The following is a 26,517-nucleotide window of genomic DNA, read 5'->3' as shown; positions in this document are numbered from 1 at the left end:
CCCATTGAAGTCCTCAGGGAAGTCCCCAGTTTAAGTATTTTTAATGTCTTCTTGGATAATTGACCTGTTTATCATTACGTGATGTCCCTCTTTATTCCTGGTAATTTTCCTTGCTGTGAAATCTACTTTGTCTGAAATTAAAATGACTACAATTTTCTTTTTTTTTAAAAAAAATTATTTATTTATTTATTTATTTGGCTGCGTTGGGTCTTAGTTGTGGCACACGGGATCTTTGTTGCGGCATGTGGGATCAAACGTTGCAGCTCATGGGCTCTTCATTGTGGCACACGGGCTTCTCTCTAGTTGTGGTGAGTGGGCTCCAGAAAGCGTGGGCTCAGTACTTGCAGCGCGCAGGCTTAGTTGCCCCATGGCGTGTGGCATCTTAGTTCCCCGACCAGGGATCGAACCACATCCCCTGCATTGGAAGGCAGATTCTTTACCACTGGACCACCAGGGAAATCCCCACTACAACTTTCTTTGGATTAGTATATTTTTCTCCGTCCCTTTACTTTTTTTTTCAAAATTGTGATGTTGTAAAATACACAGAAAAGTCACCATCTTAACCATTCACGTTGCTGTGAATCCACTCTCCAGAGTGTATTCATCTTGCAAAACTGAAAGTCTATACCCAGTGAACAATAACTCCCTTTTCCCTCTACCCCCAGCTCCTGGTAACTACCATTTTACTTTCTGACTCTGTAAGTAGAATCATAAAGTATCTTTTTGTGACTGACTTATTTTACTTAGCATAATGTCCTCAAGGTGCATCCATGTTGTAACGTGTCAGATTTCCTTCCTTTTTAAGGCTGAATAATCCATTGTATACACCACATTTTGTTTATTTATTCATCTGCCAGTAGGCACTTGGGTTCTTCCACCTTTTGGCTTTTTTGAATAATCACGAACATGAGTGTGCAGATTATCTTATTTGAGACCCTGCTGCAGTTCTTTTGAGTATGTACCCAGAAGTGGAATTGCTGGATCACATGGTAATTCTGTTTTCCTTTTTATCTTTGTGTGTGTGTGTGTGTGTGTGTGTGTGTGTGTGTGTGTGTGTGTGTGTGTGTGTGTGTTTTCAATTTTTTGATGAATTATATTGTTTTCCATTGTGGCCACACCATTTTATATTCCCACCAGTAGTGCACAGAGTTCCAGTTTCTTCACATCCTTGCCAACACTTGTTATTTCCAGTGTTTTTGATAGTGGCCATCTTAATGGATGCGAGGTGGTATCTCATTGTGGTTTCGATTTGCATTTTCCTAATAATAGTTGCATAGTGAATTGAGCATCTTTTTATGCACTTGATGGCCATTTGTATATCTTGTGGAGAAATGTCTATTCAAGTACTTCGCCATTAAATTTTTTTTTAATGGTTTCCCTATTTATTTTTTAAAATATTCATTCATTATTTATTTATTTATTGGCTGCGTCGGGTCTTAGTTGGGGTGCGCGGGCTCTTCGTTGTGGTCTTAGTTGCAGCTTTTCTCTAGTTGTGGCACGTGGGCTCCAGTGTGCATAGGCTATGTAGTTGCGGCATGCAGGCTGTTTAGTTGTGGCATGTGGGCTTAGTTGCCCTGCAGCATGTGGGATCTTAGTTCCTTGACCAGGGATCGAACTGGCGTCCCCTGAAAGTCATAGTTTTAAATTTCCAGTCTAATTCCAACATTTCTGCCATATCTGAGTCTGGTTCTGATGCTTACTCTGCCTCTTTAAACTGTGTTTTTTGTCTTTTAGTATGCCTTGTAATTTTTTTCTTGAAAGCCAGACATAATGTACTAGAAAAGGAACTATACAAGTAGGTCTTTAGTGTTACCTTTTATGTTTATCTAGCTAGGGTTTAGGCTGTGTTTACGATTTGCAGTAGCTATAGGTGTCAGGCTAGAGGGGGCTGGAGGGTATTGCCCCTCCCTCAGGTTGGTTAGATCTGTTAAAACCCCAATTGATGCTATGCTCTGGTGAAATAGTTTCGCTTGCGGGCAGGCTTTGTTAAGAAGAATCAAATACTCTGGGCTTATTTCTAAATAAAAGAAATGGCTACTTTCTCCCTTCCCTTGCCAGAAGCATGAGGGGATTTTTCTCTGATCTTCACTGTGAAAACCTTGTAGGAATCCTGGAGGTGAAAATTCACAAAAGTGGTAGGGCCCCCTGGGAGTTTTTCACTCTCAAATTTATCCCCACTGTGTTTCCAGCAATGTCAATTACAATTTAGGTTTTCATACTCTGGTAGTGGTTCAAGCAGAGATGCTTGTGAGCTTTTGTTCTGGTTTGTCTTTTTCTGCCCGTTTGTCTCTCCAGTTATGGGGGCTGTGGTTGACCCTGTGACTTCAAGTCTCTGATGGATCTAAGAAGAGTAGTTGATTTTCAGTTTGGACAGTCATTTATTCTTCTCATTTCGGATTTCACCCATTCTACCCCATTCCATCTTCTTCATTACATTATCTGCCATCCTTACTTTTAACGTCTAACTCTACCATAGCTGTGTCATGAGCATTTAAACATACTGTTGAATGGCTATGTTATAAAGAAACCCCACCTTCTGCCCTCTTTCTTCGTCCAAACTACTGCTTTGTTTCTCACTTCCCCCTTTGTAGCCAACATTTGGAGTTCTCTCTAATCATGCTCTCCATTTCCTCACCATTCATGACTATCCAGTTAATAATAGTGGGTGTTTTTATCTTTTCACTTTGCAAAGACCTCCCTGCTGCTCAGCCTTTTTAAAGTGTTTCAGTCAGAGCGAAAGTTACATGTGTATGTGTTTAAAATAATTTTCAAACAGCACCATGGTCTCCCATTTACCTCAGATCCATAGTTCTTTGTTTTCCTACCCTCAGAGATCCACCATTGCCAATTTCTTGTATGTGTTTTCGGAAGTTTGTGTGTGTGCACATTCAGGGCTTTCACTGTGAAGAAGATAATTTTTGCTTATTTTTTCTTTGTGCAGTCTTAATAGTAATATATGTAAAGTTTAAAGTCTCTTTAAGTGTAAAATAAAAATTCTAAATGGTAAATATTGTGTCATAGTGTAAATGGTGGTATGTATTTCTTACTGGGCAGACACTGGGGCATCCTATAATTGATGGTATCTTAAGAGTTGGTGAAATAGAATGTATATGCCTTGGCTCCTGCATCATCTTTAGAACCAGGCTTTTCTGATTATTAGCTGTGTGTGATCTCTTTGTGTCTTAGTTTCCTTATTGGTAAACACATAAAGTTGTGAGGGTTAAATGAATTATTACGTATAAGTCAGTTAGGATACAGCTTATATGGTGTATTAGTTATTATTATTAATCTCTCAGCAACATTAACTACTCTGCTTTTTTTTTTTTTCTAAATTATTTACTTTTGGCTGTGTTGGGTCTTCGTTGCTGCGTGCGGGCTTTCTCAAGTTGTGGCAAGCAGGGGCTGCTCTTCGTTGCGATGCGCGGGCTTCTCATTGCGGTGGCTTCTCTTGTTGTGGAGCAATGGCTCTAGGCGCGCAGGCTTCAGTAGTTGTGGTGTGCGGGCTCAGTAGTTGTGGTGCGCGGGCTTCAGTAGTTGTGGTGTGTGGGCTCAGTAGTTGTAGCTTGTGGGCTCTAGAGTGCAGGCTCAGTAGTTGTGGTGCATGGGCTTAGTTGCTCTGTGGCAGGTGGGATCTTCCCGGATCAGGGCTCGATCCCGTGTCCCCTGCACTGGCAGGCAGATTCTTAACCACTGCACCACCAGGGAAGCCCTAACTGCTCTTCTCTTTGAAACATTTTTCTTTCTTTGGTGCCAGTGATAACAGAGTATCCTGGATTTTCCTCTTGTTCACCATATCTTCAGCCAAGCTCACTCCTGAACTCTAGACCTGAGTTTTCAACTGTCTACTTGGCCTTTTGGATTTTCGTAAATATCTTTTTTCAACATGTCCAAAGCTGAATTTTTGATTTTCCCTCTTCCCCAAACTCTGACCCCTCAATTTCCCGTTTCCTTATCTTAGTTATTGTTTTACCATACACCCAGTGGAAAATCAAAACCGTAGGGTGATCCTTGTTCCCTCCTTAAGATCATACAGTTTTAGTATATAATAACTAAGTTCTATAAATTTTATCTCCTGCCAGTCTTAATTCATCTGCTTCTCTTCATCTCAGTGTACTTTCTAATCACTCTCACTGGATTCCTAACCTTCTTCTCTGTATCTGCTTTAATCTCCCTCCAGGCATTTCCCTCCCACTGCAGCCAGGATGTTTTAAAAGACCCAAATCTGTTTGTCTTGTCACAACTTTTTTTTCTTATTGTTCTTCATGACCCTGCGTAATCTGGCTCCTGCCTACTTTCCCTCCCTCATTTCTGCTCTTTTATTCTGTGTATTCTAGTCACATTGGTGGCTTTTCAATTTCTAAACATGCCAAGTCCTTCCTCGCCTCTACTTTGCACAGGATGAACTTTCTGCCTGAAATGCTGTCATTGCCTAAGTTAAATCGTTTAAAGGTGATTTCCTGAGGGAATCCTCTTCTTAATCATGACTCATGATATCCTATCCTTCATTTAAAAATTATATAATTTGTTGTTTAATACCTTAGAATGAAAACTCTATGGGGATAAGGTAGGTTAGAGAACATTTCTGGTTGATGATTTTACCACCAGTACCTATTTGCCTTGCAAATGGTGGGTACTTAATAAATATTCATGGAATTAGTAGGTTCAGAACTGTAATTATTCTGTATTCTAGATTGTGTGAAGTGTGATGACAAAAGTCCAGAAAGTAAAATTTTAATGGCACACTGTTTCTGTAATTGGAGAGGCTATTATTTCCTGGTTCTTTGGAGCTACACTGTCCAGTACTGTACCCACTAGCTATGTGTGATTTTTTCTTTTCCTTCAAGTTTAAAAAAAAATTATTCTTTTTTTTTTTTTTTTTTTTTTGCGGTATGCGGGCCTCTCACTGTTGTGGCCTCTCCTGTTACGGAGCACAGGCTCCGGACACGCATGCTCAGCAGCCATGGCTCACGGGCCCAGCCGCTCCACGGCATGTGGGATCCTCCTGGACCGGGGCACGAACCCGTGTCCCCTGCATCGTCAGGTGGACTCTCAACCACTGTGCCACCAGGGAAGCCCCAAAATTACTCTTTTAAAAAGTGTATTAGTCAGTGGTTTTTAGTATATTCACAAGGTTGTGCAGTTATTACAAGTATATAATTCCAGAACATTCTTGTCACCCCCAAAAGAATCCCTGATTAACAGATCCTTCCTATTTTCCCCTCCTCCCTGAGAAACCGATATTTTACTTTCTGTTTCTGTGGATCTGCCTATCACATGTGGCTTTAGAACACTTGAAGTGTGGCCATTCCAAATTGCAGGTGCTGTAATTGTAAGTTAGACACTGAATCTTGAAGACTTAGTATTATAAAATGTGAAGTATCTCAGAAATTTTAATTACATATTAAAATAATTTTTAATATATTGGAGGTAAATATTAAAATTAATTTCTCCTGTTTCCTTTTACTCTTTTTAATGTGATTACTAGAAAAATTTAAAAATACATTTGTAAAACACTCCCTCACACCATACACAAAAATAAACTCAAAATGGCTTAAAGACTTAAAATATAAGACATGACACCATAAAACTCCTAGAAGAAAACATAGGCAAAACGTTTTCTGGCATAAATTGTACCAGTGTTTTCCTAGGTCAGTCTCCCAAGGCAATAGAATTAAAAGCAAAAACAAACAAATGGGACCTAACCAAACTTAAAAGCTTTTGCATAGCAAAGGAAACCATGAACAAAACGAAAAGATAACCTGTGGACTGGGAGAAGATATTTGCAAATGTTGTGACCAACAAGGGCTTAATTTCCAAAATATACAAACGGCTCATACAGCTCAATAACAAAAAAACCAAACAACCCAATCAAAAAATGGACAGGAAACCTAAATGGACATTTCTCTAACGAAAACATACAGATGACCAGGGGCACATGAAACAATGCTCAACGTCATTAATTATTAGATAAGTGCACATCAAAACTACAATGAAGTATCACTTCATACCAGTCAGAATGGCCATCATTAAAAAATCTACAAATTTTAAATGCTGGAGAGGGTGTGGAGAAAAGGGAACCCTCCTATGGTATTGGTGGGACTGTAAATTGGTGCAGCTACTATGGAAAATAGTACGGAGGTTCCTTAAAAAACTAGAGTTGCCATACGATCCAGCAATCCCACTCCTGGGCGTATATCCAGATAAAACTATAATACAGAAAGATACATGCACCCCAGTGTTCATAGCAGCACTATTTACAATAGCCAAGACATGGGAGCAACCTTAATGTTCATCAACAGATGAATGGATAAAAAAGATGTGTATATACATATACATATACACACACGATGGAATACTAGTCCGCCATATAAAGAATGAAATAATTCCATTTGCAGCAACATGGATGGACCTAGAGATTATACTAAGTGAAGTAAGTCAGAGAAAGACAAATATCATATCACTTATATGTGGAACCTAAAGAAATGATACAAATGGGGAATTCCCTGGAGGTCCAGTGGTTAGGACTCAGTGCCTTCACTGAGGTGGCCCGGGTTCAAGCCCTGGTTGGGGAACTAAGATCCTGCAAGTTGCGTGCCCCCCGCCCCCCCAAAAAAGATGCAAATGAACTTATTTACAAAATAGAAACAGACTTACATAGAAAACAAACTTATGGTTACTAAAGGGGAAGGGGGTGTGGAAGGGATAAATTGGGAGTTTGGGATTAGCAGATACAAACTGCTATATATAAAATAGATAACAACGTCGTACTGTTTAGCACAGGAAACTATATTAAATATCCTGTAATAAATCATAATGGAACAGAATATGAAAAAGAATATATATGGGGGCTTCTGTGGTGGTCCAGTGGCTAAGACCGTACACTCCCAATGCAGGGGCCCTGGGTTTGATCCCTGGTTAGGGAGCTAGATCACACATGCTGAACTAAAGATCCGGAGTGCTGCAACTAAGACCCGACGCAGCCAAATAACTAAATAAATATTTTTTTAAAAAAGCATATATATGGGCTTCCCTGGTGGTGCAGCGGATGAGAATCTGCCTGCTAATGCATGGGACATGGGTTCGAGCCCTGGTCTGGGAGGATCCCACATGCCGCGGAGCAGCTAGGCCCGTGAGCCACAACTACTGAGCCTACGCGTCTGGAGCCTGTGCTCCGCAACAGGAGAGGCCGCGATAGTGAGAGGCCCGCGCACCGAGATGAAGAGTGGCCCCCGCTTGCCACAACTAGAGAAAGCCCTCGCACAGAAGCAAAGACCCAACACAGCAAAAATAAATAAATAAATTTAAAAAAAAAAAGAAAAGAGAAAGAGAAATGGTCATATAATTACCATTTTTAAAAAAAAGCATATATAAGTATAACTGAATCACTTTGCTGTATACCAGAAGCTAACACAACATTGTAAATCAACTATATTTCAATTAAAAAAAATACAATCACTTATGAATAACTGGAATAAAATAAAGTACATTTGTGGCTTATGTTATATTTCTATTGGATAGCACTGGTCTAGAATTTGGTTTTTAGTAAGGACCACAAATGTGTCCCCATGGCCTCAGTTTCCCATTTTTCTTCTAGTCTCTTAGTTTCCATGTCAGCCCTGCCTTGGAAATGTGAATGTCCCAAGTTTCAGGTTTTTAACTGCTTAGGAGGTGGAAATGTTTCTTCTTGAGCCCTAGAATAGTAGGGGAAACATAAGTCATTTATGTTAAATTATGAGAAAGTAATGGCAAGTGTTAAACAAGCCTCATTTCCAACAAATGAGGAAGAGTTGAATTTCACATTTATTTACATGATAATAATGAGCAGTGTTCCTGAATTTTGGTAGTAGTGATTTGACTAGGAAACAAATTAATAGTTTTTTTAATAGCATATGAGAATTATCTATAACTTTAGGAGTCATTTAGAATTATATTTGCTTATCTGAAATTTGGATTTAAATTATATTTTAGAAAACTTTTTCCAGAATGAATAGAAGAGAGGCTAAAGTGATAAATTATTCCTTTAAAGTATAATATTTGCTTTATGTAGAAGTTTTCTGCTCCAACATCATTATCAAAAGTCAACATATTGAAGTGTTAAATGGCTACTATACATTCAGCATTTACTATTTGGTAGGCATTAATATTGTATTCATTAAATTCCCCCATGAACTGTATGTAGTAGGTACTATTATAATTCCCAATTGACTGAGGATGAAACTGAGGTATGGAGTGGTTAGTTAACTTGCTCAAGGTCACATAGGTAGTACGTTTTAAACAGGTTAAACAACAGTAGCTTATACTTAGTGCTTTCTCAATAAAATCTATCAATTTTTAGTTTTTCCCAGGAGAATGTAAGCTCCAAGTGGGTAGGGACTTAGTTTTGTCACTTAGTTGTTTCACTGACAGTTGAGATTGCTTTCTGGCATGTAGTAGATCCCAGGAATTATTTGAAAGAATTTTGTGATGATGATTATGTCAGTTCATCAAGACACTTGGCCTTGAGAATCTACTAGAATTGCTTTAAATTTTGCACTGTTGCTTATTAGCAGTAATGTTCGTTTATCTACCACTTCCAAATTAACTTCAGTGTTATGTACTGTTTGGCATACTTTATGCATGTTATATCTTAATAAAATATTTAATAAAAAATTGTTTACTAGGAGCTGTAGCTTTTGTTCATCTCTTTTCCTTTTATGTGTTGGAAATGCATTGGAGCCACAAGGAAACGTAAGAAAAATCAAGACTACCAGAGGTCCCACTGTGTGTTCAGATAAGTTGGGAGAAGAAAATATAGTAAAGCAACTTTCCAACAGTTCTTAGAAAAAATAGTATAGTGATAAAACAATTCAAGGTTTCATCCGAAAGCCTCAGCCTCCCTGGTTGTTGCAGTCATTAAAATCGAAAACACATTATTTTATTTATTTTTAGAAATTACAGTTTCCATTCTTAGTTTGGAAACAGACCTGTGAAATAAATTTTATAAAATAGGATTTTGAAATCAAAGGTTTTTGTAATTAATAGTGTTAGGAGAAGGGTAACTATGCTACTTCTATCCAGGAAATTTTCATTTAATTCTGAGGTGTATTCTCATTTTACAATAATAAAATTGAGAGTTAGATGGTGACTTACCTGAATTAACATCACAAATAAGTGGCGGAACTGGGAATCACCTCACATCTGTCTGACTTCCAAGGCCATGATTTTTTAAAATACTGTCTGTCATTTTGCTGTTTTCCATTTTTTCCCCTTTCAGTTCTTGAGTCTTAAAGTGGGATTTTAAGTTATTTTGTGTGGGCAGTGGGGTTGGAGTTTTGGATTGTGGAAATACTGGATGTTTGAATTAAAGTATGGATGTAATAAATGATAATTGTTGCGTGGTAGAAAAATTAAGCTGTGAAAAATCTGTCTTTAACTTTCCATTTTCTTTTTATCTTTGGTTATCTGTGGATAAAAACCCTACCCTAGAACATAGAATACTTTATAATGGGATTCATCATGGTGATTGTATTTTCTTGAGTTGTTTAGTAAATTTTTCATACACGAATAGTGTTCTTTCCCTAGAGTGAAAAAAAGACTCACTTTTCTCTGAATTACAATTTTGGGGGAATGAGGACAGAGGTAATATTTGTTTATTAATATTTGTTTACTTAGCATTTTACTAAACAAACAGTTGGGGACAATCTAGAAGGCAGCTTTTCTAATTTGTTACTTCTTTCTACCCTTCCCCAAACTTCAGTGTAGTAAGTGTCCTTTAGTATCCTGCCATTTTAGGATTATTTACTTCTTTTGGGGAAGGGGATATTGTGGGAACCTTATAGAGAAGTTTGAAAGCATTCACGATTTGCAAGATTCGGTTACTCTTGTTTCCCTTAGAAATCGTAGGGGAGAAAAATAGATGTCTGTAAGTTACACTTTTGGTTTCTTAAATTGGTCGGTGAACGAACGTCTGGTGCCTATGATTTTCATTTTAACATTAATTCCTGTGCTTACTGGAAAAAGTATTTTACCATTACTAAAATTGTACATTTCATCCTCTTCTGAAAATACCAAGGATGATAATGATTTTTTTAGGGCACAGGAAGAAGTTCCCCGTTATGCATATTTATAATTAAATTTAATTTGGGGGTAAAATTATCTTCAGAAAAATATGAAATACTTCAATCCCAAATGTAGAAAAAGGTTATGAAATAAACCAGTACTAGTTAAAATGCATAAAGTAAGTTTTTTAATCCTATGTTCTTATTAAAAGATAAGATAAATTAGGAGTCATTAAATCTTTAAAATTTGAGTTTTAAATTATGTATTTTTTCTGTACTTAACGTTCGGTACTAAACTGTTTAGTACAGAGAAAGTGAAAATGATGGTATCTTCTCCTGGGGGTGAGGGGAGGAAGTCAGGGACCTTAAAACAATAATTCCTACACTGTTTCATCCAGTAAGCAAGTTTAAGAAGGTGGGTTCAAAAGCAAAAATTTACTTTTGAAATCTTGTCGGGCTTTCTTTCATAAGAGTACATGTGTCACTTAGGTATAAAGTGTAAAGTACAAAATAAGTAGATGTAGATAAATATAAAAATCCTAACCAAAAAAATGAAAGGAGAGCTTTGTATACTAAGGATTTATGTTTTAAAAAATTGAGAAAAGGGGAGGATCATTGTGTTTGGTGAATAGACCAGTAAGATACTGGGGTAGGTTACATAATGTAAGCGGAGAGCCCATTTGCAGGCAGGTACTTGGGAGCGTTAAAGTGAATCCCACTGGAAGGTTTCCTGAATCATGATCACTGTTTACTATGAGAAGGGATTGTTAAAGATTATTGAGAGATTGAAGTGATAATATTGATATGACAGTACTTTGAGAAGTGTAAAGTACAAAATAATTAGCTGTAGATAAATACAAAAATCTGTTTTGAGAAGTAAGTAATTGCCATTGAAGTAAACTAAGCAGAAAAACAGTTTGAGGAAGGCATTAGAAGATTCTGTTGAGGCATTTAGGCTTTAGGAATTATTGTGGAAAGCGATATTAATTAGACACTTAGAGCTTTCATCATCCTGGTTGATGGTGTAGTATTTCAGTTAACCTAAACATCTAGAAATTTAAGTGAGAGCTTATAGCCTAAATAGTTTTTAATGATCTTGAATTTTCTGTTGGGGCTAGAACCCATGTAGCCCGGGGGTATCGAATTGCAGAGTTCATCTACAGATGAATAGAATTATCACTTTGGACCTAACACACATGAACTCAGCAAATATAAAATAAAGGTGTCTGCTAGTTTTCTCAAAACATTCCTGTAAAGTCAACCAGACATTGTACTGTTGTTCAAAGTGGTGTTATGTCATTAAAAACATTGCAGTTAAAATTTGTTAGTATTTTTGTTTTAAATATTCAGATTGGCTAATTACGTTCTAGAAAAGCAGACTATTATTTTTACTAGAGCAGATAAGCTTATGAAAGAGCGTGTTTCAAAATTTTTTATAGGTAATACTTCAATAAAAATAGGCATTTTTCTTGCTGATATAACTAACATTTATTTTCTGTTTATTTTTAAGACGAGCAAAAATCAAATTAAAGTAGATCTTGTAGATGAGAATTTTACAGAATTAAGAGGAGAAATAGCAGGACCTCCAGACACACCATATGAAGGCAAGTACTTTTTTCTGTATCAAAATATTGTGCATATTAGAACTTGTCCGAAACATTAAATCAGAATAATCTCAAGCATTTATAAACTACGTGAAAGGTAACTTCATTTGGCTTAAGGATATATACAGCAGTTTTTAAATAATAAATTTAGATACTTATCTAGACTGATTTTTCTTACTGAATTTTAGCTAATTTTTTTCTTTTTCCAAAGAGCCAAGTTACAGGTTATATTATGTTAGAATCTAACAGTATAAAACAAATAGCATGTTAAGACTTTAACTTATATGGACTCTCAGTTACCCTTCATATGGTATCTGTAAACAAACCTTGCCTTAAATTTCTGACTTATGTTAATTTTTAAAGAAAAGCTTCTCTCCCCTGTTTGTCATTTAGCATGTAATTTACTCATATGTCTTCATACAGGCTGTATTCCAAATATTTAATTTTCTTTATTCAGGAAAGCTTTGAGTGATCGTTTCAAGACATATAGAAAGGAGACAGTTTTGCTGAACTCTGTGTTTACAAACTAAGTCTATAGCTACTTTAGACCATGGAATTGGGTGGTAAGATACAGAAAGAAGCTTTATAGCTTTTTATTTCCTCATTAGGCAGATCTTCAGTAGTGAGTGTTACTGTAAATTTGGATTATATAGCATAACCAAGATTCTTGCATATAATAAGCATTCAAATATTTGTTTAATGGAAATCATGTCACGGAATTTGTAGTAGTAGCACTTATTGAGTTCTTACTTGTTAGAGGTTTACGTGTACTTTCTCATTCACTCCTTATAACCAATCTTAAGAGGTAAGTACGGTTATCACTGTTTCATAGATAAAGAAACTTAAGCTCAGGAAAGTTAAGTAACTTGGCTAAGACATCTAAGCAGCACAGCTGGGATTTGAGTCCTAATAGCCATTGACTCCAAAGCCTGTGTTTCTAATCACTTTCTGCTCTTGAATAAATCAGGATTGACTGAATATTGGAAGTGGTGGTTATGTCTCCTTTGAATGTAGTGGTTCTACAATTCTGTAATGAACAGTTACCCAAAATTTTTCAGAAAAATTCAACGTTCTAGACTGTGTTTCTCTTCATTCAAAGTTTTAAAGACCCTAGAATGTCTTTAGCACATTCTACCAAATCTTAAATGACAATATTTTATTTTCTGTTTTATAGTTCATATGAGCCATTGCTAGACTTATTTAATTTTGTATATTGTTTTATGAGTGCCTCCTGTATGCCAGGCCTCATCTGGATGCTTTCATGGATGCTCTTCATTTAGTCCTTTTGACAGTTGTTAGATGGAGAAGAGATCTTTAGTTATCTTATAAAAATCAAGTTCGTCCTTAATAGCAGATATTGTTTGTAATGATATACAAGCTTCTTCTTGAAGGCATACATTATAAATATTCTTGAATTACTTTTTAGGTTGTTTAGATGTATTTTTGAAAGATATTAGGGCAGTAGCATTATCACCATGGAGCTCTTCCAGTAAATTGATATTTATAAACAAGAGATCTCCTGAACTAGGCAGAATGTTTATTACCTTCTTAGCAACCCTTAATAAAGGTACATGAATTTTTAAAAAATTGGACAATACTTATTTGTAGGATGATTAAATTATAACTATACCACATTCATTAGTTAGAAACAAGTTTGGTCATTTTTAAGTGCTTATGTCTGCTGCTGCCACTAAATGAGACATTAATGTTTGATAAGATTAGTTTTAATATGCTTCTTAGGTATATATTTGAAGTAGATAAACTTAAATTGTATTCTTTTTATCATAAAACTATTGAAGTTGTTCATTTTGTTTAAGAAAAGCACATTTGAGGGCATAAACTTAGATACTTTTTTTGAAATACGAACAGGGGTAAAATATTTTGCTAATATTTATCTCAGGACTCTTGCTAAATTTTGAGGGATTTTTTTTTGAAGGTTTTTGTTGTTGTTGTTTATCTCAATAGCCAGGGCAAAAGTTTACATGTGGAATGTTAAATTGTTAATAACATCATTAAGAAATCAGGTAGCTATTTTATGTAGTGTTAAAAGTAATCAGATTGAGTTAAAATGACCGTATTGTACATGTTTTCTTCTTTTGCCTTAACGGCTCAGTGGCAGAGGAACAATTTAGTTCTTGAGGCTTTGTACCTAAGAGTTGTTTTAAATTTATGGAATCATTCTTGGTATTTTTTGAAAAATTCATCCCTTCCCCATTTAAAGATTATAAATGTGTAGTAGTAAAAGCTGTTCTTCAAGAAGTAAATGTTTTATAGTGAAAACTGTTATGATAATAATAATGTAGTTATCATAAAGCTCCCTTAGTTGTGTTACTCTGATATATATCAAATAATGCTGTGGTTAATGCTGTATTGATTATATATTGAAGTTGTCAAATAATGCAAGACAGAGCATACCAATAGCATATGGAGTAGAAATAGGATTTGGGGGACTCTAGGGTCCAGCATTATTTATATAGTATTTCAGGGCTCTCACACTGCTCCTAAGAGATTGTTTTGGACATTCAAGAAGGAAAAACTTTATATGAAAGGTTATAGAGACAGTAATTTGGAATTTAATGAAAAAAGTAAGATTCATAGGAATGAAAAAGAAGAATGTACACATTACTCAGGCTAAATTTATTATACCTATATTTGAAGCTAGCATTTATAACTCTGAATATAAACAGTTATCTCTGTATACACAAAAATTTCTTGAGGTACTCTTCTCTTACCTGTCTTTTTTTGTTTCTTTTTTTTTTACTTCTTTCCTTTATATTTCACTGCTGCTGTATTCTGTGTGCTTCAGGCATCTAGTTCAACTTGTGCATTAGTCAGTATGGGATTCTATTAAAAGGAATAAGCAAGAAAAGAAGAATTGGCACCAAAAGGGCTTGAAGAAAGTGGTACCAAGTGAATTGCTCTTTTGTTTTTTTCTTAGATCCACATTCATCTGTTCTAACAATGAAGGAAGTGGCAGGATATACTGAGAATTGAGTGTACGGAATTTTGAAGTCAGTAGCATTCCTAGAGCACAATTACTGTTTTTGTTTTATTACTTTTTATTATGGAAAATTTCAGATATATACAGAAGGTAAAAACCTCCAGGCACTCATCAGCCAGCTTTAATAACTATCATTTCATGGCCAGTCTTTGATGTAATTCATCCCTTGATTATTTTGAAGCAAATCCCAGGCATAGTTTCATATATAAATATTTCACTAGCTCAGTTTTATTTGCTGTATTTTGGAATGATAAATATTCTTTGGTAATGGATCATAAAATCTTAGAATTGGAAGGTTCCGTAGAGTTAGGATTCAAATCCAGTCTGCCATCCAGTGCAAGATTCCCCCTTCAGAGTTTCCTGAGAAGCAGTTATCCTCCCCCTTTAATATCCTAGTTATGGGAAGCTAGATAAACTTAAAAAAAAAATACTTATTTAGCTGCTAGTTGCTCAAGATAACTTCAGACCAAAATGGAATGTTGCCTACTGTTTATATGTTACTGGTTAGAACAGTCTCTTTGTATACCCATTTACAGGAAGAGACTAGGTTTTTGTCTTTATTCCTGCCTCTTGTCTTACTATTGAATTTTGTTTTTTAAATTTTAACAAGAAGTGTTGGCATTTAATTTAATGTCCCAGATTAAAACTTTGGGACATTTTTGCATTTGAGAGAACCAGCTAGAAGTAGATTTTTCAGTTTTTGGCGTAATCTGTGTATCCTTTTTCTTTGTACCACCTATGCCTTTATACTTCCCTATCTTCTTTCTTTTTTTCTTCTTTTCCTTTTTTCTTTCCATTTTTTCCTGTTATTTAGCAACACTTATCAGTGTGGACTAAAGGAAACAAAAAGAGATGGAACCTGTGCTACGTAATTGTTCCAGTGAAGTCTTTGGCATTGGATCGTCTGTGGATTTAATGTATTCATCCATCTCTCCAATTATTCACTGATAAACTAATATCAGTTTAAAATGGGTATTCTGTATGCTTTAAATAACCTTTAAATTAAAAACTAGTGCTTTTGTTTATTTCCTTTTTGGGTTTCAGCTTTAAAATGAATCTGTTGTAATTGACTATAAAATAGTATATGTTTTGAAAAGTTCTATCACTATATTTGGCTTTACATATTTGAGGTGAGCAGCACTGTTAACTTTCTGTTTTCCCCATTTTTTAGGAGGAAGATATCAACTAGAGATTAAAATACCAGAAACATATCCATTTAATCCCCCTAAGGTATTGTAAGCCTATTTTTGTGCATGAACTTTTTCTTGGCTCCTTTAATTAATATGTACTTTAGTGTTTATTAAAATTACAAATTTTTTAGTTGTTTACTGTGTAAGTTTAGCATGGACAAGATGTCAGGTAATGACAGATGGTTTGCTTCTGGAATTAGAATGGAAAGTAAGCTTACTCAGAGGCAGCTAGTAATGGCTTTAGACAGGAATAGGATGTGTATCTGACAACGGCTTAAATTCTGGGTCTGGAAAAACTTACAGTGTTCCCAAATTTAGAGAATCCTTATACAAGTCCTTATTTGCCTCAGAGAAGTATATTTTTTAGGGAAGAGAGTACTCTGACTTTATTCAACAATTATTTGAGTACTTTGTGCCAATATAGCAATAAGTAAGAATTACACTGCTGTCCTTGCTTTCATGGAGCTCGTGTTCTAGTGGGGGGAAAAATGAACAAATCATTGCAACTGTGATGAATGTTAAAAGAGGAAACAATAATCTAGGATTGTGTATAACAAAGGGAACTAACCTAAACTTATTTTTTGACTGAATTGCTTCCTTTATGTCTTTACTTTTACTATCATCACCATTTTAGTTTAGGCATTCAGCTTTATTACTGCACCTGTTTTGCCTATTATTTGATCACCCTTTCATCTTTGCCATACTATTCATTCTTTGCACTGTTGTTCTATAAATCTTCCTAAAGTGCAGTTTTGATCATGTTTCTTTTCTTTCCTTGTTAATAGTCTGAACTCCTTAGCTGGGCATTTAAAAGCTCCTGTAACCTGACCTTAGTCTTTTTTTCCATCCTAATCTTCTGCTGCCCTCACCCACAATATGAGTTTCTTTTTCTCCAGCCTAGATTATTTGCTGTTTGTAGGTTAATGCTTATTCTTTCACACTTCCCTGTCATTTTCACTTGAACCATTGTCCCTGTCATTTAAAATTCTACTTTTCTTTTGAGGTCTAGGTAAAGTATCACTTTCTCCATTACGCTGTGCCTGTCAAAATGTTTCTCCCTCTACTCCCAATAGCATTTTATGTAATTTATATAGTACCACCACAATTACAGTACCAATTAATGTATTGTATTATTTGGGGATATGTATCTTTCACTAGCTTTTGTGCTCCTGAGGTCAAAGACCACGGCTTAATACACCTTTGTATTTTCTATGGCTCCTGAAAGTATAGTGTCCCTTGAGCATATGATAGTAGTCACTCAGAAAATGTTCCAGAATTCATTCATTCAGCCTACTGGTTGTGCCCCATTTAAGAATATAGACACAGCAGTGGAAGTTCCAGGGTGAAGTTGAGTCACCTACCAGTTTGAGGTGCCTGTTATCCTGTTGTTTATGTATATCTATTTTCTGATAAGCCTGGTTGATGTTTTTAAATTGTGGTAAAGTATACATAACATAAAATTTACTATTTTAACCATTTTTAAGTGTGCAGTCTAGTGGCACTTAAGCACATTCACATTGTTTTCTGTGTATCACCACCATCCATTTCCAGAACATTTTCATCTTCCCTACTGAACAATAACTCCCTGATATTCCATGCTGGTAACCACTGTTATATTTTTTCTCTATGAATTTTTCCTACCCTAGGTACCTCATTTAAGTGGAATCATACGATTTTTGTCCTTCTGTACCTGGCTCATTTCACTTAGTATAATATCTTTAAGGTTCATCCATATTATAAGTTGTGGCAGAATGCCATTCCTTTTTAAGGCTTAATAGTATTCCCTTGTACATACCCACCACATTTTGTTTATCCCTTTAACCATCGATGGACATTTTCGTTGTTTCTACCTTTTAAGCCTGGTTGATTTTTTTTTTTTTTTGCCTTTTGTAAAAGTAGTTTGTGTTTGTTGTAGAAATTTTTTTTTTTAATAAATTTATTTATTTTATTTTTGGCTGTGTTGGGTCTTTGTTACTGCACGTGGGCTTTCTCTACTTGCGGCAAGCAGGGTTACCCTTTGTTGTGGTGCATGGGCTTCCCACTGTGGTGGCTTCTTTTGTTGTGGAGCATGGGCTCTGGGTGCACGGGCTTCAGTAGTTGTGGCTCGTGGGCCCCAGAGCGCAGGCTCAGTAGTTGTGGTGCACAGGCTTAGGTGCTCCGCGGCATGTGGGATCTTCCCGGACCAGGGCTCAAACCTGTGTCCCCTGCATTGGCAGGCGGATTCTTAACCACTGCACCACTAGGGAAGCCCCTGTTGTAGAAATTTGAATAGTGAAGAATTAAAAGAACATTTTTTTTTTTCCAGTATGACCACTTGGAGATGACCACTATTAAGCTTTCATCTTACATTTGTGACTTAATTTTCATCCTTACCCTAGTTACCCTCCACTAGGTAATCTTGGTTGTCAGTGTGATCATTAGAATGAGTAGTGACTTGAGGTTACTTTAATTATAGAATACTGTAAATTTAAGAAAAGAGGATTTTAAAATGTTTCGAGATAAGGATGACCTCAAAGCCTAAAAAAATTTTAATGGAAATGAGGGAAGAAAGAAAAGATCTCAAGAGAGACTGCTCTCAACCACTATATTTTTACTATTAAATAATGATAGTAGCAGTTGTCACTTGTTTTGTGCTAGGAATTTTATATGCCTTTCCTGAAAGTCTTCATAACAGTCTTAATGAATGAGGGAACTGAGGCTTAGAGGTTAAATAGAAACTAGATCCTGTAAGGCCCACTGTGCTCTACTTCTTGTTTCTAATGAGGAAGGAATAAGGGCAAAATCTCTGAAACGGTCAATATGACTCCACCAAGAACAAAACTAATCAACCACAGTTCAAATCTTACTTCTGGCATTTAACTGGCTTCTTGATTTTAGGCAAGCTATCTAACCACTGTGTGTTTCCTCATTTGTAAAATCCTTTGAAAGGATTATGAAGATTAAAAGAGTAGTCCATTTAAAAAACAATACTTCAATAATTCTATGAAATATTTTTTCATATTTTTAACATCTCTGAAATCAGGATATATCTTTCAGTGGATGAGATGTTATAACTTAATTGGCAGAGTTTTTTTCTTTCTCAAGGTACATAAAATAATGGTGTATTGAATAATTGATGGTACCTGAGATTCAGTGAAATACAATACTTAGAACAGTGCCTGCTCAGACTAAGCATGCTGTAAATATTAGCTAGCATTAACCAGTGACTACCACCCTAAGAGGGCCTTCTTGAAGTAGTCTGTTGGCTTCCCTCTGCAACGTTGTAAAATACAGTAGCATTGATGCTTAAATTTCCTCTTTAATTTGAAATTCTCATACGTTACTGGTAGGAATGTAAAGTGTTGGAGCTGGCTTTGAAAAATATTTTGGTCAAAATGGTAAACGTAGAGTTACCTTATGACCTAGCAGTTCTACTTCTACAACACTTATTTCTTTTTTAAATTTATTTTTTATTGAAAAAAAAATGGTTAGATGCCACAAAGTAGGTGTCAGTGCCTTAACCATATGCATGTTGTCAGGCCCGAGAGCTTCTTCCATCCTTGTCGAGGGCAGTGCTAACCTTCTCTCCTTTCATACAACACATAGCAGTTCTACTTCTAGATATCTACTCAATAGAAACGAAAACGTGTCCACACAACTTGCACACAAATGTTCATACCAGCACTATTCATAACTGCCAAAAAATGGAAGTGCTCTAAATGTCCATCAACTGAATGGAAAAATTAAATGTGGTATATCCATACCACATTTGGTTATAAAAGTGATAAAAGTGCTGATATGTGCTACAAAATAGATGAACTTTCAAAACATCACGCTAAATGAAAAAGCCAGGCACAAAAAGCCACACATTGTATGATTTCATTTATATGAACATTAGAAGAGGCAAATCACAGTGAAAAAAAAGTAGACTGGTGGTTGCCTAGGGCTGGAGGAGTGTGGAGGAATGGGGAGTGACTGCTGTTGGTTACGTAGTTTCTTTTTTTTAAAATTAATTCATTTTCAAATTGTTTATTTACAGTTTATAGAAATACAATTCGTTATTTTAATTTAATTTTATTTTTAATTAATTTATTCATTTTTTCGCTGTGTTGGATCTTCGTTGCTGTGAGCAGGCTTTCTGTAGTTGCAGTGAGCGGGGGCTACTTTTCATTGTGGTGCGCGGGCTTCTCATTGCGGTGTCTTCTTTTGTTGTGGAGCACGGGCTCTAGGTGCGTGGGCTTCAGTAGTTCTAGCACACGGGCTCAGTAGCTGTGGCGCACAGGCTTAGTTGCTCCACAACATGTGGGATCTTCCCGGACCAGGGCTCAAACCTGTGCCCCCTGCATTGGCAGGTGGATTCTTAACCACTGCGCCACCAGGGAAGCCCAGTTGTTGTTGTTGTTTTTTAAATAAATAAATAATTATTTTGCTGCGCCGGGTGTTAGTTGCGGCTTGCAGGATCTAGTTCCCTGACCGGGGGTCAAACCTGGGCTCCCTGCATTGGGAGTGTGGAGTCTTAACCACTGGACCCCCGGGGAAGTCCCTGTAGTTTCTTTTTGAGGTGTTGAAATGGTCAAAAATTAGATTTTGGTGATGGTTGCACAACTGTGAATGTACTAACCACCATGAAGTTGTGCACTTTAAATGGGGGCAAATTATTGTCTCAATAAAAGTGTTTATTTCCCTCTGTAGTCTGTAAATGTAAGTCAAAAGTGATTGCATAGTTCTGGTTCTGTCTTAGGCACTTGATACATTATTTCATTTAATCTTTGAAATCACTATTGTATTAACACTTCCTCCTCCCACCTTTTTCAGAAAAGCAAGAAAAATGGACTAAAAACATAAGAACTGAGGTCTGTCTGATGTTTTTGCTACTAGTTCATGTTGCTCTTCAGGCCACTACTGTCTTAATTCCAGCCATACCATGTTGAAGTAACTTCAAGATTTAGAAAGGTCTTCCTTCAGTCAACCCACATTTGTCTCCCTCTGGCTTCTACCAGTTAGTTATACTTGGAATTTAGTATTCTTTTAAATATGGTACTCCTCCCATTTATGGCCGTAAGCTTTTGGAGTAGATGCTAATTAATGTTGATAAATATGTTCTAGATATTTACTATATTAGATTTGAATTTTGACTGGTAGATAATGATGGAAAGAGTGGGGAATATTTGTGTAAATGTCTTGCATAATTATGTTCACATATGTTTAATATGTAGCCTCAGGTTTAATTTTAAGCCTTCTGAGGTAAAAGTATTGACGTTAACTGTCATGTTCTCACTACTGTGCAGCTAAAATTGCACCCAGTTGAAAACTTACATTGTTTTATCTTAACATGGTTACAGAGTATTTTTTATTACTCTGCTGTAAACTATTGACCTGAAGAGCAGAAGGTTTACTTCTGAACAGAGAAGATGTATCTTTGAATCAGCTGAGTATAGGATAGAAGAAGTTTGATTCAATGCATACTTTATTTATTTTTAAAATTTATTTTATTTTATTTATTTATTTTTGGCTTCATTGGGTCTTTGTTTCTGCACGCGGACTTTCTCTAGTTGTGGCGAGTGGGGGCTACTCTTCATTGTGGTGCACGGGTTTCTCATTGTGGTGGCTTCTCGTGTTGCAGAGCATGGACTCTAGGCACGTGGGCTCAGTAGTTGTGGCTCGCGGGCTCTAGAGCGCAGGCTCAGTAGTTGTGGTGCACAGGCTTAGTTGCTCCGCGGCATGTGGGATCTTCCCGGACCAGGGCTCGAACCCATGTCCCCTGCATTGGCAGGCAGATTCTTAACCACTGCACCACCAGGGATGCCCACATACTTTATTTATTTATTTATTTTTAATTGCTTTACAATGGTGTGTTAGTTTCTGCTTTATAACAAAGTGAATCAGTTATACATATACATATGTTCCCATATGTCTTCCCTCTTGCATCTCCCTCCCTCCCACCCTCCCTATCCCACCCCTCCAGGCTGTCACAAAGCACCGAGCCAATATCCCTGTGCCATGCGGCTGCTTCCCACTAGCTATCTACCTTACTACGTTTGTTAGTGTGTATATGTCCATTACTCTCTCTCGCCCTGTCACAGCTCACCCTTCCCCCTCCCCATATCCTCAAGTCCGTTCTCCAGTAGGTCTGCATCTTTATTCCTGTGTTACCCCTAGGTTCTTCATGACATTTTTTTTTCTTAAATTCCATATATATGTGTTAGCATACAGTATTTGTCTTTTTCTTTCTGACTTACTTCACTCTGTATGACAGACTCTAGGTCTATCCACCTCATTACAGCTCAGTTTCGTTTCTTTTTATGGCTGAGTAATATTCCATTGTATATATGTGCCACATCTTCTTTATCCATTCATCCGATGATGGGCACTTAGGTTGTTTCCATCTCCGGGCTATTGTAAATAGAGCTGCAATGAACATTTTGGTACATGACTCTTTTTGAATTTTGGTTTTCTCAGGGTATATGCCCAGTAGTGGGATTGCTGGGTCATATGGTAGTTCTATTTGTAGTTTTTTAAGGAACCTCCATACTGTTCTCCATAGTGGCTGAACCAATTCACATTCCCACCAGCAGTGCAAGAGTGTTCCCTTTTCTCCACACCCTCTCCAGTATTTATTGTTCTAGATTTTTTGATGATGGCCATTCTGACTGGTGTGAGATGATATCTCATTGTAGTTTTGATTTGCATTTCTCTAATGATTAATGATGTTGAGCATTCTTTCATGTGTTTGTTGGCCACATACTTTATTTTTAAGTAAGTTGTAATAATATTCTACGAATGAAAACCCCATTAAATTAGGAAAACTCTAGCTCAGTGATTTGTCGAACTTACTATTGGAGATTAGGTTGTGAATTTTCCTCTTTTTCCTTTGTGTTATAAGTACTTTTATATATGAAATTGAGTATAAATACCGATGCTAATAGCCTTCAATGAGTCTTCCCTTCTGCACATGCATATTTAAAATAAAATAGCATTTTCTTTTGTACAATAAGTTAGTTAAAGCAGGTTTAATATTGTAACTTCCTTGAGTTCCAAACTTGAAACTGGAAATTCCTGATGGAAATAGAGCTCACATCTACCATGAGGTGGAAGGTAAAATATTTGTTGAACTAAAGAGTGCATAAATATAGGCTGCATCCTGTGGGAGGAGATAAGATTACTGATGATGGTGTACCAATATAAATAACTAAGAATCGTCCCCTAAGAATCGTCCCCTTCCTTTATTTCAGTCTGGTAACACTGTGTACATAGTGTTAAGATTTTTGTTTCTAAATTCTTTGAGTGCTCCTCAAAGCTAATGAGTGTTGTCAAGTTACCCAGACAGTGCTAGTATTAGTTTCATTTGTGAAAATAAGGAAACTTGAATTGTTATTCATATAAGTATTTTAGTACTGTAAACCATCTCATATTTGAGTCAAGTATGACTCAAGTAGGTCATAATAAATGTCTTTGTATTGTTACTTTTATACCTCATCCCTTCCAAGTTCTTTGTACATTTTTGTTGCTTTAGGTCGGGGATGGTAGTACTCTGGGAGAATGTGATGAATACAATGGATATGAATTGAGCGTAGAATGATGGGGTATATGTGGTTACCATTGGTAATATTAAGAGTTGAGAAAGAAGTGAAAAATCTAAGAAAGGAGATAGTTGATGATAAAGAATGACAAAGAGAGGAATAGATAAAAGAGTGTAAAACCACACAAAGAACTACTTATAGAAGTTACTTACATCTGTACTGGTAGATAATGGAGTGGCCTCTTGAAAATTAATTTCTTTATTAGATTATCTGCAAATTCAAAGTTATTTATTTCTAACTGTAGATTGTAGTACAAAGAAATAGTTTAATAATTTCCTTGATCCTGCATATAAGCATATTTGTTTTTCATGTAGAGTCTTCAGAGAATCATGTATTGAAGATTCTTCTTTAAAAAGCAAGAACAATTCACACATCCTTAGATCATCTGCCTAAATTGTAAACCTTCTGACATCTTCAGTAGTAATTTAACATTCTGTTTTCCTCGGGACTTCCCTGGTGGTCCAGTGGTTAAGACTGCATTTCCACTGCAGGGGGCACGGTTCAATCCCTGGTCGGGGAACTAAGATGCCACATGCTATTTGACGTCGCCAAAATATTAAAACAAACCAAAAATATATATATATAATAAATATTATTGCACATTCATTCAGTGTGAGGCACTTTAGATGCTTGGAATGCTCTACTAAGCAGGATAGACACCATGCATTTTAGAGAAGACCAGGCAAATAAGAAAGAGATGATAGAAGTGTGATCAAGTACTGTGACACAGGAGAAAGTACAGGGTGCTATAGGACAGGTCAGGAAGAAGTGATTATGGAAGCTGAAACTTAAATGATAAGTAGGAGTTAGCCAGGAGAAGAGGATATCAAGGTGTGTTATTGAAAGAAGAAATGTATGAAGACCCTGAGTCCAAAAAAAAAATTTTTTTTTTTAAAAATATGACTTGTTGAGCACTTGTATTGAATGTAGGGTAGATGTGAGATTTGAGAGCGAGGCTAGAATCAGTTTAACAGTGTGGGCTTACATAAACGGAATGAGAAGTCGTTAAAGGGCCTTAAGTAGAGTAGTGACATGAATCAGGTTTGTTTTAAAGGGCTCTCTGGTTTCACTGTGGAGAATGGATTGGAGGGAAGAAAACTGAAGGCAGTAAAGTCAAAAACTGTTCAGTAACCCAGGTGAAGAATGATAGTCTCCTTTAAAGACATGGTGTTCTGTGGATGGAAAGAAGTAGATATCATTGAAAGCAGTAAGGTTATTTTAAGAATTAAAAAGGATCAAGGAGTGGAAAGTCTCCATTAGTTTTAAGTGTTTTGAAGTCATTAGTGAATGGAAGTGCTTTTTCAGATGGCTTGTAAGTTAGTGAGTGAATATGTGAGGAATTAAGAACAGATAGTATAGACAAGTCACAGGGAGAGAAGTGGAAGCATGATAATTCTTTTAGCTTCTTTTCATAAATAGCTTACATTTGGAGCATATATATTTTTTGAATTTTATTTTTTTATACAGTGGGTTCTTATTAGTTATCCATTTTATACATATTAGTGTATAATGTCAATCCCAATCTCCCAGTTCATCACAGCATATATTGATGAGTTAATTTTTGCAAGGTACTAGAACATAGCTTGGTTCATAGTAATTAATCTGTTAAATGTTAAAGAATTTTGACCTAGATGACTATCATATATATGTGTCAGGTATAATCCTTCTCCTCCTCCTGTTCCTCCTCCAAAAGCTCATAAGTAAGAGCTGATGAAGTAGATTTCATTTCAAGGTGATATGATAGAGTTAGCATTTTCACATCGTTGATTTCTTATTCTTTCATGCTTAAATAAGTACACTCAGAATCTGAAATTAGATTGTGTGAGTTTGTATCTTCTGTTGTAAACTACTTACTTGATATTGGGTAAATTTCTTAAACTCTGAGCCTCAGTGCCTGGCAAATAATAGTAGGCCTTTAAATATTTGTCAAAAATTTTTTTAAAGTATTTAAGAAAAAAAGTGCTACAAAAAAATCAGGAGTAATCTTATAGTCACTTTCTACTTCTGTTTCCATGTACTGATTTTGCTTACTTTTTCCTTCAAACCTATTCTACACCCTTCACTCTAGAAAAATTGCCATTTACTATCTATATTTTGATTTTCTGTACTACTTTATCTACCTGAATGGATCTTAGTCCATGTTAAATTTCTCATAGCATCTAACACTATGCTAGGTAATTTATAAACACCTAGTTAATTGTTGGGTTTCTTTGAGCATTTATTAAAAGGTTTAAAAAGAATGTATGTCATTGATAGCATTTGGCTCACTGAATGCTTTGTCTCCTACACCCTTCCCTTCACTTAGGCAAAATGATGTAAGTATGAGCATTTTTTTTAGCTCGAGGATTTCATTTTCTTATAGTTCTACTTAAACTATATATGTTTTACTTCTGTACTTTAAAACTCAAATGTGCTTTATATTCTAGGTCCGGTTTATCACTAAAATATGGCATCCTAATATTAGTTCCGTCACAGGGGCTATTTGTTTGGATATCCTGAAAGATCAATGGTAAGAGATTTTGAATTCACCTTCAACCCTCTCTCATATGAATTCTAAGACTGTTTAGAGTGTTAAATGTGTACTTGCCTCAAAACATAAGCATATATTATACTTTTATTTGGCAATAATTTTAAAACTAGATGAAGTCTCTTAAGTACATAAGAGAAAATATGTTACAGTTGAAATTGGAATCTATATTTAAATAGTGATTTATTAGGTAATGTCAGATGCTAGCTTTCCATCTTGAAAAATCTTGGATTTTATTTGTCGCTTTGGTAAATTTGATTTTTTGCTATCTCAGAAAGATATTTGTGAAAGACTAAAATAATTCAAGTATTGTAGTAATCAGCTCTGACTTGGATGGAACGTAGACAACGAAAACGTTAAAACGTATTAATTGAGTGCGATTAAGGTTCTAAGATTCTAAGAAGTACCTTTGTAGGTGGTATCGTCATTTGTACAGTGCTTTCACATGTTTTGTATGATTTTATCTTGGCAGTATAGTGTTTAACCACTAGGTTAAAATCGTGGCTCTGCAATTTACTCATTTTTGTGGTCTTGAGTAAATTACCTGGTCTTTTGCCTTCGTTTCCTTATTGGAAAAAATTGGGGGTTAATACCTATTT

At 35.9% G+C, this 26,517-nt stretch overlaps 1 protein-coding gene and 1 non-coding gene across 3 annotated transcripts in view; one reads left to right on the top strand and one right to left on the bottom strand.

Moving 5' to 3' along the window:
- The window catches only part of UBE2K (ubiquitin conjugating enzyme E2 K), an 82,249-nt gene that overhangs the window by 27,939 nt on the left and 27,793 nt on the right, over positions 1-26,517 (top strand). The window contains exons 2-5 of one of the 2 annotated variants that reach the window (XM_060012676.1): positions 9,562-9,618; positions 11,548-11,641; positions 15,814-15,872; positions 25,818-25,900. In XM_060012676.1, coding sequence (XP_059868659.1) covers positions 9,562-9,618; positions 11,548-11,641; positions 15,814-15,872; positions 25,818-25,900 — 293 coding nt within the window. The remainder of the gene's footprint in view (positions 1-9,561; positions 9,619-11,547; positions 11,642-15,813; positions 15,873-25,817; positions 25,901-26,517) is intronic. The other variant, XM_060012677.1, reaches the window with a different exon arrangement.
- Positions 19,288-19,413, bottom strand: LOC132426368 (U6atac minor spliceosomal RNA). The gene has a single exon (XR_009519664.1). It is a non-coding gene; the product is annotated as a U6atac minor spliceosomal RNA (small nuclear RNA).

The sequence above is a fragment of the Delphinus delphis genome, chromosome 5 (assembly GCF_949987515.2).
Source record: "Delphinus delphis chromosome 5, mDelDel1.2, whole genome shotgun sequence".
Taxonomy (NCBI): Eukaryota; Metazoa; Chordata; class Mammalia; order Artiodactyla; family Delphinidae; genus Delphinus; species Delphinus delphis.
Note: the sequence above shows the minus strand (reverse complement) of the source record. Positions and strands in the feature narration are given on the sequence as shown.